The sequence below is a fragment of the Agelaius phoeniceus genome, chromosome 1, assembly GCF_051311805.1.
Source record: "Agelaius phoeniceus isolate bAgePho1 chromosome 1, bAgePho1.hap1, whole genome shotgun sequence".
Lineage (NCBI taxonomy): Eukaryota > Metazoa > Chordata > Aves > Passeriformes > Icteridae > Agelaius > Agelaius phoeniceus.
Window position 1 is genome coordinate 49,324,149 of NC_135265.1, and position 16,490 is coordinate 49,340,638.

General features: G+C 39.9%; 1 protein-coding gene across 2 annotated transcripts in view; it reads right to left on the reverse strand.

The window, feature by feature from the left end:
• Positions 1-1,362: 1,362 nt before the first annotated feature.
• STAC (SH3 and cysteine rich domain) overlaps positions 1,363-16,490 on the reverse strand; it is a 71,960-nt gene continuing 56,832 nt past the window's right edge. For both annotated transcript variants that reach the window (XM_054636453.2, XM_077178561.1), the window contains 4 exons: positions 15,895-15,983; positions 12,238-12,289; positions 11,975-12,112; positions 1,363-3,906 (listed from right to left, as the gene is read on the reverse strand). In XM_054636453.2, coding sequence (XP_054492428.1) covers positions 3,808-3,906; positions 11,975-12,112; positions 12,238-12,289; positions 15,895-15,983 — 378 coding nt within the window. In that variant the 3' untranslated portion in view covers positions 1,363-3,807. The remainder of the gene's footprint in view (positions 3,907-11,974; positions 12,113-12,237; positions 12,290-15,894; positions 15,984-16,490) is intronic.

The following is a 16,490-nucleotide window of genomic DNA, read 5'->3' on the forward strand; positions in this document are numbered from 1 at the left end:
TGGATTTAAATAGGATAAGATTGATATGGCATACTGCATTTTTTCAGCATCCTTTACCAAAAGAAAGATGTCTTTTAAATGCTCAATAAATCAGACTTGTCTGCACATATTTAAGATAAATGAGTCGGGTTAATTTTACAAAGACATCTGTCTAGTTCCATTTTAGAAAACCTGCATGGTCTCCAGTGGCTTCTTTAGAAGGTTGCAGCTCTTCCAAGTCTCCCATGACACTTTCTGCCAGCCCTGTGCGTGCTCCTCTGATGGCACTGAGTGCTATATTTAGTCAATCAAATCTCAACAAATGATTAGAAAAAAGGACTGTAAGCATTTCTAAGGTATCCAAAGTTTGTAGGCATAAGTGTGGTAGTTCCACTGGGGCAATGAATCCACAGCTGAATGGTGTTGTGCTGCAGCACTCATCTCCAGATGGAGTCACTGAGTCCAAGTGCAGGAAGAGAAAGAAGAAACTGTGATACTGTGTTATTTATTGAAGGGAGAAGATCACGATTTGGGCAGCTCATACTCAATTCATGTTGTTCAGCTGTTCCCAGCACATAGGAAGATATTCTATAGGCAGTTTTATGCTGTGATGAGATGTTAAATGGCTAAAACTACCTTCTGATATGCCAGAAACAAGTGCTCAGGGTGGCCCCACCACAAAACTTCCCTCTAAGTCCATGTTACATACATTGCAGAAATACGTTAGAAATGGTTTGCTAAATGTGGCAAGTGCAAGTGCTGTAAATTTTAAATGGAAATGCTCAGTAACATCTGTTGCTGATGGGTTCAGTGACTGTGCTTCAAGTTGGGTAACTGAAAATTCCATAGTCTGATGCAAAAAAGCCAAGACACATACACTTCTATTCTCCTTCCAACCATCACATAGTCTTTATTAAGCAGAATATTAAATTAAATCTGAGCAGCATTTATCTCCTAAAATTCAGTTTTTCTTAACATATGTCGGATAAAATCCATTCCATCTTCTGTCTGATTTTTAACTGCTTGCTAACACAGTACCTGTTGCAAACTGCATATGGTAGTAAAAAAAGTGATGAGATACTTGTCTGGATTAAGAGTAAGGCATCCAAAATAAATTTGAGTAAAATGACCTTAATTTAGCAAAGTACTTCAGCTTTAAGCATGGAAATAGTCAATGAATCACATGCTTATCACTCATGTATGATATGTGCTTCTTGCTAAATTAGGCATAAATTACATCTACATATTGAATGGCAGCAAAAGCCCAGTAAAAAGACAAAAGCAATCAAGCAAGCAACCAAAAACACAAAGAAAAGATAAACATGAAAGCTTTGGTTCAGAAGCAATAGTTTCTCAGATGTAATGCAGTCCACATAAGGCCTGTTTTGTTTTTTCTCAGTCACTTTATTATTTATTGCTCAGTATCAAAAGGAATAAAACTGACATTGATTAAAGGCCATTGTGATTTGTAGGTAATATTCATATAATTCTTTGAATAGTATGATGCACATTGTAGGGATAAATCAAAGTCATAGAAGACTGAGAAAGGGGGAATCACAGTATGACGCAATCATGTAAACAATAGCACATATGTATAGATTAATACAGATTTCCTTTTCTCCACTTGACAGGCCTGATCAAAAGTAGCAAATATTTCAGTTGTCACAAACATTTGATTTTTTTCCTTTGAATGGGTGAATATATATATATATATAAAAATAATCTTATAAAGCAGACTGGATTAATATGTCTCTACTGCTTTTCCTCTTGATCCTTAAGGATTATCAGAATCCTCTCCCACTGAGTTTATTAGTTGTTTAAGAAAATGAGCTGAGCAAATGTTGTTTGAAGTCAAAAAGAAACCCCTGCTGATATTCCCACAGAAGGTATGAAATCAGATAGCTTTGATCAGCCAGGAGTTTGTTAATAATCAATATGGACTGGTTGCATTATAAAGGGCTGTGTTTCAGCAGCTGGCAGCCCTGCAACTTCCTCTGCAATAAACGATGCATAAGAGCAGCAAAATATGTCTCTAAGAGACTGAAGACCAATCTACTCTGACAACTTCTGGTCAAGTGTAGAGTTCACCTGGATTTTATAAGGCTTTGAGCAAAATCAGCAATTCAAATAGGGCAACTCAGCTACTGAGACCTGGGCTATGCAACACAGCTTCAACCTGACTCAATACATGGGAACAGGATCAGCAGCTGCTGTTTTTAGAAAGAGCATCAACTTTGCAAAGGCCTATACTAGCCTGGCATGCAGCAGCAGGATTTAGGACACCAATTTGTGGTTAGTCACAGAAAAGACAGGCATTTAGTTTCAAGCTAGTCAAAGAAGGCATGAATTCAGCAGGGAGCTTTAGGATAGGGCTTAATGTCTACATCATAATACATGCTAAGCTGTTTAAGTGTATTTGGTGCAATTACATCCAATTAAATACTTGGAAATTAGGTTCTCTGTCTTCAAATATCATAGGCCCCTGCTCTACAACAGAATTGGCACCAACTGACTTGTATAATTTAGTCAGGACGCCCAGGTCCCACAGACTGCTCCCTGAAAGGTTCCTGTGCCCAGAACACATTTGAAGATGGAGGCTTATATGGACAAAACAGGGATATCTGCACAGTCTCACCAGCATGGAAAAGACTCAAGGGGTGATCACGGTGGTTTATGCCAAGGAAAAATTTATGTTGGTGTATTTACTGCTGAATCTGCAAAACTTCTATTTAGCAAATGGAGAAGAGAGCTTTGGTGTGTGAACATACCACCAAGACACTCAGTGCCTTTCTGTCACAAGTTCTGCATTTTGATAATTACAGACTTCAGTCCTGTGTGCAGCCTGTCCTTTCCTAATATTTTCAGCCTTCCAGTGGGTTATATAACTGTTTTATTTTTTTATAAATAGGATTAATATAGAAAATGCTTTAAGTGCAATAAACACAGAAAAATATAAAATGTTTCAAGCCTGTGGCTGTCTCCCAGCATTTTACCCATTTTCTGTATCACCAGATCAGGGTGAAGGAAACACAGAGCGATGCTTCCAAGCAGGCTTGTGAATCCAAGGATCAGCTATTTTTGTGACCTATGAGAGCAGCCTACACACACCCAACATACGCTGAGAGCTTTTGTTCATATACAGAGAAAACAAAGGACACACAAATTCGCTACTCTTTCCTATGGGAAGATTGCACAGAAAGAGAAAGTTGCCAGCTTCCAGGGCACAGTGCATTTCTCGAACTGACATTCACACGGTGTCTCCAAACTTATTTTTTGTGAGACTAAACACCAGGACTAAACGCTGAAACTCAGTTGGTATTGGGGACAAATCTGTAGAACCACAGCCACACTCTACTACAAGCATTGGACTGTAGTACGAGGACAGTTTGAACGGTATTTTCCCCCCTCCCCCAAAATACACACTTCAAACAAGAAAGCAGTCCAACATTTTCTAAGACACAAGAACAGGACGCTAGTTTAGTCCTTCAGAACAAGCTGTCTGTCTCCGTCAGGGTTGTAGCAGCCATCTTGCACCAGAAATCAGCCCAGGCTTTGTTCTTCTCCCTCCCTTACCTTATTCCTGTTACAATCCAAGGGCCTCTCATTTCCCTGGTGGTTTCTGACTACATTTTCTTTCAAACATTCAACTTCTCATATTTTTTTGTGTTGCCGTGGCAGTCTAAATGTCTTTTTCTTCATGTTGTTGCAGTTTTCTCACAATTTCCCTGAACATCTGCAAGACAGCCCATCTGGGTTGACACAGTGTGAGATGAGGCAGACAGGCATTGCCAACAAAGGGCTCCCACTGCAGGGAGTGGGCTGTTGGAATCAGATGTTTTCTAAGACGTCTATGGGGACAAAGCCTTTCTTCTTCCCGCTGTATACCTTGATAAAGCCATCATGTTCCTTTTCAGAAGTCACACAAATCTGAATAAAAAAAAGGTATCAAAATGTTAAACTCTTTGCCATGATCAAAGAGACAAATTATTCCAGGGTATATATCAGGCAGGCTAGACATCCTGCTAGTTACATCTATAAGTAGAACAATCCCTGTTGGACTCTCACTGCTTTGATAAGAATCTCAAACTCACATATTTAGAGACTTACCTTTCCCCTGTCTCCCTGAACTGCCACATAAGCCTGAGAGATATCAAAATTGTTAGGGACTTTGTGGTGGATAAAAGATTTTGAAACTTGAATGTTGACTTCAGCTACTGTAATGATCATGCTGAAGTTGTCTGTGTATGAGAAAAATGGTTATTTCAGATCATGAGCTATCTGACTTCCTCAGCACCTAATAGTGAAAAGTAATCATGGGTCCTTGTATCAGCTGACCTGAATACATGCATATTCTCTTTTGCATGTTAAAGGAGCCTCCGTACTTCTGAGACAGCAGTGGATTATGACATTTACTCAGCCCTCGCACCTGCCTGTTTTTGATACCAAAATGTGTGACCCAAATCCAGCTCTTTGAGAGAGTTTCCATAACACCTGCTCCACAGGGAAGCAGTCATGAAACCATGTGGTCTTTATAACAGCACAAATATTACACTGTGGTAAAGACTTTCATTTCCTCCTGACCTTTCTCATCTCAGGCATTTCCACTTTAAGGTCCTTCTTGAAACATCTGGTAATGGCTGAACCATTTGAAGGCCTAGTGGCACAGGCACATTAGACTGGGCACAGCACCACACCAAATAAAGACTTGTTTTCAAACGTCTGTGCCAAAGGACTATATATTTCCTACTAGTCAAACAAGGTTAAAATATAGCTGGAAAACTGACAGTCCTATTGAGACCACTCCACACACTGATTTCTCATGATGTCAGTGCCAGCCCTCTATCTGGACTAACACTCATCTCTGTCTGATAAGTATTCACAATGTTTATTTACAATAATTCACAGGATATGAAACGAACAAAAATAGCTCTAATGTATTCCTGGATAAATCCATTTCAACATGACTATTATGGGTGACACCTAAATACCATGTCTGAATTCTAGGCCAGCTTGTCCTGCTGTTGCATAAAATTTACTAGCAGCACTGATGCTGCCAGAAGGAAATGAAAAGTTATAAGAAGGTGGTGAAGCTGCTTCACATTTACCACCTCTAGTATTTGGAAATATGTAGGTGGATCTCTGTACCTGCAGACAAAGTTTTGGAAAGAAAATGGACTCATTAATTTTCTTACTTATCCTGCCTACTCAACACTAATGGAATTGGATCCCTGGGGCAGAATGACTGAGCGCACCAACGGGGCTGGCATGCAATTAGAAAGAATAATGTATTGTTGTTTGGGCTAAATCACATGGAAAGTGTGGGAGAGGTCTAGAATTGATGCTGGCTTGTTTAGGTTCTGTTGCAAAACAGCCAAGCTCATTTATGTCATGAATTCCCAGCACAGCATCTGCTTTCTCTGCAGTCCCATCACCATTCAAAACAGAGAGTGCAAAGCACATGGACAGTGAAAGGTGATTCTAACTACTGCTTTATGGTGGTCTCTGTCTCTGAGAAAGAAATTATGAGAGAAAAAGCCTGCAAAGAAGCACAAGCCTAAGGATAGCAAAGTACAGAAGACTATTCAAGTGTGGGAAGGAACATTAGTTGAAAAGTTCCCCTTTTCAGTTGATCCCTACTGCCATGAGCCTTTACAGCTTCTCCATAACTAAAGCTGGGTGGTTAAAAGGAGTGGTTCACTACATCATTGCATTTTTCAATGCAGACAACTGAAGATGTCTGCAAGACTTCTAGCTTTTTGATAGGAACCCCAAAATTATCACATCTCTAGCAGGTCTACATTGCTCATTAAACCTGGTGCATTTTTTTGCTTAACCTCTCTGGTGCTGTGCAGAACATATTGCAAGAACAGAGTGGTTTTCCCTGTTGTATTGTCAGCAGAATGATTTGTGGACAAAAGAAAAATACTGAGTTTTCTGAACACTGTTTTCCTTTGTTTTTGGAGTGAAAAATATGGCAGATTTCTTCTATTTTCAGTGGAGTGGGGTATTATTATTTTTTTTGTTGTTGTTGTTGCTCATGAGTGCTCCTTGATATCAATGAGTCCTCTGCTAGAGTGGTAACTTCAGATCTTCACTGGGCATGAGGTGTACAATGCCTTTATGTGAGAACTCTCACTCTACATACCAATACACTGATCTGAATTCTCCCAAATTCCAGCTGAAATTCTCTCATACTAAGACACTAAGCCTTGCACGTGCCAGACCCCAGATGGCAGAGTTTTTTCTCACTACTTTCCAAGGAAGGTTAGAGTTCAGGGGCAGAATAAGCTGGCCACAAAATGTCACACTTTCATAATCCTGTGCCACTCAGGAGGTCTCCTGGGTCTGTGACAGCTGCTGGAACTTTGCAAAGCCCTGGAGCTGCTCCAAATTCTGCCCTTTTCAGAGAAGACTGAATAAAACACCATCTATGGCCACTTTTGCTCTCATCCCCTTTTATGTATGCTGCCATCAATTTAACTCACAAGTTGTAGCCTGGAGATTTGGCTCTTGATTTTCTTACATAGGTGTAAATTCAGAGTAATACCGATGAGGACATGGTAGCATCCAGAGTTTTGGATTTCAGCTGATGGATCAGCTGTTGTTGAGGATTAGCCTTGATGAGAGATGGCAAAGAAGATGGTTGTGAAGGAAGGAGGTGCCACAGGTACCAACAGGTGGTTATGGTTTTCTGAATTAAGTTGGAAGCTGCTTCAAATGGCAGCTACTCATGCTGGCATGCTTTGGGTGGCAAGCTGCTGGCCTGACTACAAAAGTGAGCCACAGAAACCACTCTTCAGTGAATTTGGTAGGAACACAAAGGGGGATGGTTGGGATTTTTCCCCTGCACTCTGGCTCAAGAGATTAGTAGTGGAGTAAGACACAGGGCAAGGAACCACATCTCAGGCTGTTTCTCACTCAAAAAGTTATCTTCAGAATTATCTGAAAGTGGGATCTATTATTATAAAGTTGCTTCCCCATTCTTTCATCTCATTATCTTAAAAAAATAGTAAAAAAACCCCTGAAACAATCAGATTGTGACCTTTGTCTGAACTTGTCAACAGCTGCCCTGAGAATTTTTTATCTGTCAGTCAGCCCTGAGCAGGTGGGGGAGATGTGCAATTAGGAAATTGTCCTTTGACCTGCATGGTCATTCCTGTTCTAAATCCTGTGCTTTGAATTTGGGCTTAAATGGCCAGCTCTCTCTGAGGCGTAATTTTGAAATTGCTGTAACTTTTTGCAGCTCTTCTTTCTTCCACATAATTTACCCATCTGACAGCCACAGACTGGTTCTGATGAAGTAGGACTTTGATTATGAGGGCAGTACAGTTTCAAGATCTATCTTGGAGCCCATAGGGAGTGCCAGGTCAAGAGGTCTGCAAGTTCAAGTTTTCTGTTTGTAAGAATGACAGCACAGGGACACTGTGAGCTTCTGTATCTGCTGCTGCCAGTGCACCAAGGTCCTCGCCTGTGTGAGCCTTGTGATGGAAATGCTGAGCAGTTCAGTTTCCATGCCCATAGAGTCATAGTGCAAATGATGATGAAGGGTTTTGTATCAGTTGTTTCACTAACTTTTGGACCGAGAACACTGTCTTGTTTTACCTATATCACTGAAGGTTTTAAAGAAGACCTGGACTAGACTGGATGATCTGTGCCCTTGTTTTGGACTCTTGCAAATATTTTCTGTCACTCAGCATCCCTGAATGAATGGGGACACCCATCTCTTCTCAGCAAGACTGATGTCAATGCAAATCAGAGAGAGCTGGAAAACAACCCTGTTCCCTTTTAGCCTAGCTGTGAGGTGCAGCACATAGAGCTGGGGAGCACATGAAGAGCTGCAACATTGCTTTCAGTGATGATTTTGCCTTTTAAGTGTTCTAATTTGAATGCATATGTCACTGTGACGAAACTGATTTTCAAAGGCGGCTGAATCACACTCTTAGAAGCTCAGCTTCTTTTACAGGATCCCAAAAATATGGGGACATAAAGTAACTCCTAGGAAATGAGGTGAAAAGCCAGGTAGTAACAAAGCAGCCAGGCTAATCAGAAGACCTGAGAGAGGTGGATTTCCTGGGTTTGTAGATCTGTCCTCCAATCCTGCCTTGTTAAGCCCAGCCTTGTGGATATGAGACATTTGTAAAACACCCACCACAAAATGTTGCATTGACTTCTATGTAAACTCACAGTGCACTCTGGATGAGGCAAAGAGCTTCTGACTCCCATTTTGTTACAAATGCCACGATTTGGGGTAATTTCTGTTGCCCAAGATCACTTGCACAATTTAAAATCAATTGTTATTTTAATACAAAAAGCCCAGCTCTAAACTAATTTGTGTTAGTGTGACTGTAGGTGTCAGAGGCAGCCAGGAAAAGGTGTGAGTAGGATCTTTTTCAACGTAAAAACAGACATTCAAACAGCAGATTATTTTGACTTCTTTAAAAAATAAGGATGATCAAACACCTTAAAGGCATTTTAAGAGATGCTTTTCCAAATATTGACGATATATTAGATATTGTGAATTTTTTAAAAATTTTGTGAATATAGGTCAAATCAGAGCCTGTCATCACACAAAGAAGTATTTGTATAATGTTTGGTAATGAATTTGGGTAGTCTAGGGCAGAAGTTACAGGCTGGAGAAAATATTATATATATACAAGTGATGATACAATCAGAGTTGGAAATTATGCAGTTCATATTGTTTGTGAGAACAGCTTGAAAGTGAGGAAAGCCACCGAAATTGGTCAGGTTTGGTTTCCTTATTGATAATCTTGATTTACTTGATGTCAGGGGCTGTGCCTGCCTACATCCTACAGATCCCTGATTGAGCCTGGTGGTGCCCAGTCATTTTCTGAACTGGTTTTAAACTCAAAAATCTGCCAGTGAACCTTAAATTCCAAGATGCTGGCATCTCTGAAGCAGTACACTTTTTATCCTCCAGCCTGGGTTTCGTATTGGGTACTGAAATTTTCAAGGGATCCTTTGTGAAGATTAGCTTGTCCATATTGCTCAAGATAGGTGAACAAACTGTGGTTCTTCTTCAGCCCTCTCCCTGAATATTGGCTTTGCCAGAAAGGGTGCATGATGCTGAAACTCCAAATGTTATTTCCATGGCATGAAATGATGCCATGATGATTCCAGAAAAAGTATCACTCACCGTGCCTCAAACTTTGAAAGTATTTCTGCTTGTATCTTAAAATGGCTTTTCCTAGGGTAGTCATGTAGCTTTGTTGATATGAATTTATTGCCTTTTGCCTTACAAGAGTAGACTCTTTACCCAGAAAAATTCATATAGGACATGAGAGGACAGAGACCTGAAGAATAAACCATGGGAGGTATCAAGCAATATAAAGAAAATTCATATTATTCTCACAGGATCAGTTTTTCTGTTAGTGTATCATCCTTGCTTTCATTGTCAGAATGGTTCTGTGCTCTTTTTAGACCACATGGAAAGTGACTCAGTGAAGTAACTTTGCCGTCCTATAATCACAGGGATTTATTAGACCAGTTAATGAGTTTTTCTAGCTAAAGTGAGACTTGACAGGAATAAGTAGTGATGAATAATCTCCCCTGCTTGCTAATCTGGAAGAAGTCAGTGCTTTGCACATAGTACATGTATTGCATTCACAGCAGTCTGAACACTGTGCCTGGAGACAGGTAACATGGCTGATAACATTCCACAGAAATTCCCAACAGACCAAAAGACAAAAAAAATTGTGCCTAAGTTTTCCCAGAAGTCCCATTCAGATAACTTTGGTTTTGCCATGCCTTCCCCTATTGCACCTATCTCTCTTCTTCATGTGTAAAACAGTGGAGAAATAAAGGCCAGAAAATAAGAGAAATGACTGAAGAAAGAAGAAAGTAAATTTGACTTTGGAAATATAAAATACATTTTTAAAGTAAAAAATTCTCAATAACAATTATTATTTTTTTTATAATAATAGTTTTTCCACAGTGAAGGCAGAGTTGTTTTTTATAAAAAAGTATAAAAAATTGTGCCCAGTATGGAGGGAAGCAGGAAGCAGATAAATGCCCATGGCCTCACTGGGGCTGTCCCACTTGGAAATTACTCAAAATGACCTTCAAGCTACTTTAATGTCCTCCTTTTGCACAATTTGTGTGAGAGAGGAGCAGGATCTGTTTGCTATGCTCCTTTCCTCTCATGTCTCTGCATTCGTGTGTTTGTGCAGTCTGATCTCTGCCCCCTGTTTCACAACAAATATTTATTTATTTCTTCCTCTGAAACCTCTCCCACATGGAGCAAGCAGCAGACAGCATTCATAGTCAGCCTCAGCATTTGTGTGGGCTTGAGATAGAGCTGAAAAAGTTTTTTAAGGAAAGGAGGTAGTAGGGGTACAGGATTTATTCATGCCTTTCTTTATCTCCTGCCTCGCCAGAGAGGATGAGGCACCCTGACTCCGAGCTCCCTTTGTGATGCTATTATGAAATAGGGACAATAGGATGGTCCTTGTGTTTAGATGAAGGTGCCAGAGCTGCCCACTTGGAAACTGAGGTTTTGTGAGAACTGAGGCAAGCAACTGGGCTCTCACTGCTTGCAGCAGCAGCCACGCTGACAGAGATGATCTGGTACACCCACTAATGAGAAGTGACACACATCTTGACCATTCCCTCATGCTGGCATGCCATGTTCCAACACTACCATTTCCTACCTTTGCCCTTGTGTATTGCTTATTTTAGAACATAAAGGCTCCAAAAGCTCTTGTTCTGCTCTGGTAATATTTATTTTTTTCTGTGTGCGCAGACAGAAAAAAATTAAAAGAGATGTTGGGTAAAAAGAATGTAAGAACTTTCTTTCTAGAAACTGCAGAGCTGCCAAATGTACTATGTGTACAGGGGCAGCTAAAATATATTCTGGTCACTGTATTTCTGTGCCTTCCTTAAAAAGCTGTGTGCACCCAAGGATTGTTAGCACTTTTATGTTTTGCTATGCCCACAAATCAGCAGCAGCCAAGCTGTAAGTTAATCTTATTCACCAGTGCAGTGAAGCATTAAAGAAGTTCTGTATGGAAAAATCTACAGCCCTCAAGTCCACACTGGTTCTGACTTCTTCTCTGCTTTATTAAAATCAGTGGCTGTTCAGGTTATAAGGCAAACCATTTCTGGTGATGTGACACAGTTGCCAAGGGCTTTGCAAGGTGCAGTGAGAAAATCTACCTTTCTATTGCATCCAGATTTCAGAGAACTCAAGCTGTGTGTACCCTTAGTATATTATCATCCTAATTAGATGAGCATATGCCACAAACCTGTCCCTTAATGCAGGTTTTGGGTCATGGCTTGTGCCTAGTGAACCCATCTGAAGGACACAAAATAGAAGGAGCTGCTGAAAATACACTAGGGTGAATGGACCCTGCAAGTCCTCACCGTATGTAGTACTTAAGCTCACAGGAGCACTTAAAGCTTAAAATAAATTACAGCCTGTAGAAAGGGTATTTAAGTGGTGACACACACAAAAAAAGGATTAAATATACCTTGCAACTGGAGAACAAATGTCACATTTAGGATTTACAGCTTTGTGTCATGCTGTCTTAACTCTCTTCCTGTTGAAGCAAACACAATGGGCTGTGTTTAGATCTTTAGGTAAATCAGGATCTGGAGAGGGAGGTACTATCCTTTATTAGATTAGCTCTAATAGTGGGGAGAAAACCAGATCATTTTTCTGGCACACAAGGTCTACTGCTAAGACTCTGTGTTCATCTCTCTGAAGTCAGTCAGAGAATGAGAAATATATAAAGTAACACTATGAATGTCTGTGAAACTGAAAATTCAGGCTATGTTGGGCATCAAGTATGTGTTTGCACAAGGCAAACACTGTGCTTAACTGCCTACTAGACACTGTTACCTTTCAAATAATAAACCTTCTAAAATTGCAGTAAAAAAATCTGCCTGTCCTCATGTTGCATAATCTTCCCTTCAGTCATTGGTAAGACTGCTGGATGCTCTAGTGAGTCCAGTGAGTGTCCAGCACAGAGGATCTTACCTGGTTCTCTTTCAGAGTTATCTGTCCCTGTTCCTTGCAGCCAATGAATGTTCTGATACACCTGTAAATCTTCTCATTTTGTTGCACTCTCTGAACAAAGTTAGCAGGAAAATATCCAGTTCTGTCATCAATTCTCCCCTATGAAGGAAACATATTGATAGAAGAAGATTGTTAACAGTAGAAGCTTTAATACAATTTCAGTATTGAAAACAATATATTTTTCCTTTTGGAAAGAAAACAGATATAAAGCGATTATCACATACCTTCCACCAGTCTTCATTAGAGTCTTCCAGAAGGGTGATCATATCTCCTGGCCTGTGATTAGAAGAGGGATAGGATGTAAGATGACTTACATAATTGTCATGTTGAATCAGCTTTCACAATTCCCTTCTAATAGGAAGGTGGTCCTCACATGGTTATTTTGTTTGAGTGTTCACTGAAGGTAGACCCAATAAGGTGGTAAGGTTTTCTTCAGTCACACATGTTAATGTAGAAAGGCAGTCTCTGTATCTTGGGGCTAGATGTTTATTTTGAGACAACATCTATGAACTGGAAGTTTTGCTTCCTATTTTTTAAGGAACTGTTTAAAATACAGTCCCTCTTTATTAAACACATTATTGTTTTATTTTAAGACATTTCACACTGTTGGGACACACTACTTCATCATCTGTGTTTTCAAGCTGTGATTGCAGAAGGAAGGCGACAGGAAAATAGTTCTATTTTACTGACAAAGGCAATTAGTCAGCAGGGATATAATTCTGCCCAAGAATGTCTTTTTTATTTGAATGGGACATATTTACCTTTCTAATGTGTGGTGCTGAGTTGTAATTGCTAAGTATCAGCATCCAGCTGACTAGTTCCAAAGCAGAGCTAGGAGGATAATTTGGCTGGAAACACTAATAGCAAAATTTGCTAAGCTGATTTTGTGCAGGTAGTTGAACAGTTATTTGACCTTTTCCCCCCCACTGGTGGCACTTCATCAACATTCCTACATACTTATAATAGTGGTATGTTGTAGAAATTAAGTGGGAGACGATTTCCAAAGGGATTAACTCCAGAAAGCTCTGTTTGCTGGATAAGGGACATTTCTTGATCTTAATAAAATTTATTGTTGACCCCTAATTATTCAACGTTCCCTGTTAGGTTCATTGTATTGTTGAGGTATCAGCACAAGAGCCTGTAAACACATCTGGAGCATCTGTTATGATGGATAACAGGTCCAATTTAACAGGGTCTTTCAGAGCATGCTTAGAAAATGTGGATCTGTCCAGTATGCAACTGGAGGTGTGGTCAGTGGTGGGCATCCTTGGTCCCCTTTCCAAGTGGTTATCATTGCTGCTGAAAACTGGAGAAATAGGCATTTAGTCTTCTAACTGTGCAATCTGAAACAGGATTTTGTTCAAGCCCTCCTCAAGAACATGCTTCAAGATGTTTGGAATAATTAAATGTTACTGAGGTGAGAAAGGAAGCTAGAGAAAATGGACAATTTTGTATCCCAGTAGAAAAAGATTTTTTTTTTCAATGGGAAAGAATATATGAATCCTTTACTACAGTTAATATTTAATACAAAACACTCAAATAGGTTTTAAGGGAACCTGCAACTTCAAAGTGAACAGACTGGGGCCAACGCCACTGGAGCCGTTACACTTAAAGGAAAAACTTTCAACAAGAAGGATTTAGAGAGCCTTGTCCAACCCATATTCTTCAGCCTGGTTGTTAGAAAATAACCCAGAAAATATAAATTTATTTGGCTGTCAGAGAAAGATGGCAACTGAACCTAAAGTCTCTCCCTGTCACTTGCCTGAGCACAGAGAATTTTAGGTTGAAGGCCTGTTGATTTTGTTGATTTTCTTTTTCCTAGAAGAGAGCTAATATAAATGTCTTTAATCTCCAAAAAGGACTCAAAATAGAAATCCCATCTGGACCTGTTATTCTTGCACCCTAGATTTAGGCTGCTAATCTCTGATAGGGGGTAGCCCACTTGGTTCTTACTACTAGTTGAAATCATTCGGGTCTCATATTTTTCTTCTGTAAATCACAGCTTTGGAAAAGTTGTCTGCTCTACCTCAGTGATCTAGGTTTCAGGAGGTGACAAGGTGGCAAGTCCCTACAGGGACTCCTGTAGGTCCCTTCCAACTATTCTTTCTATTCTATTCTATTCTATTCTATTCTATTCTATTCTATTCTATTCTATTCTATTCTATTCTATTCTCTGCAGTGTCTGAAACATGGTGTTGCTTGTCTTTAGGATTCTCTCTGGTAATGTAAGGCCATCTCTTAGAATAAGTGTATTACTCCAATGTCCTACTTTAATTATGCCAGAGCACTGGAAAATCCAACTGACTGCCCCTGCTGTTAGGGAAGAAATTCAGGCTGTGGTAAATTCCAATTTCAGCTGAAATCAGGGCTACACATCTTCACTGCAGTAATCTGCCACTCACTGTATCCTCTCAGAGATGAGATGGGAACTCCAGAAATCTGCCCTAACTCTTCCTTCCCCAGCTACTTGCCTTTGGTATGAAGGAGCTGATCAGTGCCTGGCTGGTTCCCAACTTGGGTTCCCAGGACACTGCTTGGCAACATTGCTCTACTGAACCCACCTCCAGCTAAATGGGAATTCCTGCAGCAGAGTTGGATCCTGCCTGGCTCTGCAGTAACAAAACAACATTACCAGCTATTGGGCATCCCTTATGGAACAATGTTAACACATATATTACTGAATTTCTGACCAAGGGACAAATAGCACTGCTGTGGTTGACAACCACTAGTCTAAATCCTAGCTGGTATCCCTGGAAAGAGCCTGGTGTTCCCTGAAAGAGAATGTTTCAGACCAGACGCTGCTTTTTCTCCTAAAATGTGGAACAGGAGGATTTTGAAGGTTGATGTGTTTTCTGGATTTCTGTGTCTGGATGAGGATGGTAGTCCAGTGCAGGCTTGTCTGAGAGATGTTCTATGTCATGGAAGAAATGCACAAGATGGAATACACTCCTAAAGAACAGGATGCAAAGTGGAACCTTTCAAGCAGAATAGCTGGCAAGTTGCACTAAAGGTTGCCATGTAATGTGGTTATTTCCTGAAGAGACATTCCTAAAATAATGATCAGGAAATGCCATTAAAGCAGAATGATAGGAAAACTTGTAATTTCCGTGTTACATCCCCCCCTTTAGTTCCAGAGCAGTGAGAAGGCACAGCTGGGAACAGGAAAAAGGCTTTCAGCGTTGGAGATGCTGAGGAGAGGGACATTTCTCTATCAATTCCCTAAATTCTGTGGCACATGCATGATTATTTTGATATAGGGATGCCTTGAAGACAGGTGACATGTTTCAAAGTAAGAACTCCAGCAAGACCATGCAAAATGTGAGCAGCAAGAACAAAATAATTTCAGTGAAATAAAAGCTGTCCTTTTCCTTCACTGGGCTTAGATTAGACCTTTTAATGCAAGCAACTGATGCAGAACTGAGGAAGTAAGTCCTAAAAATAGCAATTAATAAGGTTATTTTGCAAAGTTCTCACTGAAAACACTGCCATCCAGCAGCTGGACACCATTCTCTTTTTTCAGACACAACTGAATAAGAGGGAGGATCAAAGAGGACTGGTAAAATTTTTCGCATTAACATGAGAAGTGGTGAATTCCTAGCTGAAAACTTCTGATTGAAAAACAAAGCAGCTGAGAACATTTTATAGCTGAAAGCCATCTTGCTCCTAAAGTGATATAAGGGTTTTTGAAACTTTTAATCTATTGTATCCTTGCCAAAAGAATTGGTCATCTGCTCTTTTTAACTGTAAGAACATCTTTGTATCTTGATGGCTACATCTATAAAAATGTGTCTTAAAAATGTCAGAAGAAACCCTCCCTTCCCCAAAGCCATATATGACCATTAGTGCAAATGTGTCAAATCAACTAATATTTTGGAGTTTACCTCATCTCCAAGTCTTCATTTTCTTGTGGTACAAATTTGTACAAGGCAACATAGGTGTTCATTTGTAACGTGCTTTTATAAAATGGTCCCTTAAAAAAAAAAAGAGAAAGAGAAAATTTAAATATGTGCTCTGTAAAGGAATTTGGTTCATTTTGTTACAGACAGAGGAACCAGAACCTGATCTTACAATAAATTACCCAGAATCATCTCTCTGGTCTCACAGCTTGGAGGACTATGGCCCAGGTACATTGCAAGCCATTAAGGCAGTAACTACCTTAATTTAGAAAGAGGATTAGTTGAACTCGAAGATCAAATTCCAGGCTTCCAAAGAACACAAGCAGAAATTTACACTGGCTGCTCTTTGGGACAAGATCTCAAAAATGAGTGTGCCTTTTTTGTCTCAGTAGTACATATGGTAGCTCTTATGAGCCCAGTAGCGTACTATTGGCATTATGTAAGGTGTCTAGTCTACAGTTCTCATGGATGGAGCTAGAATTGTACAGTGTACAGGCCCAAATTCAGAGTAGGAAAATCACTTTTTAGAAGTTATTTTAATATTTGAAATCTTTTTGTGTTTGGTTTTCAACAGAGAAGAC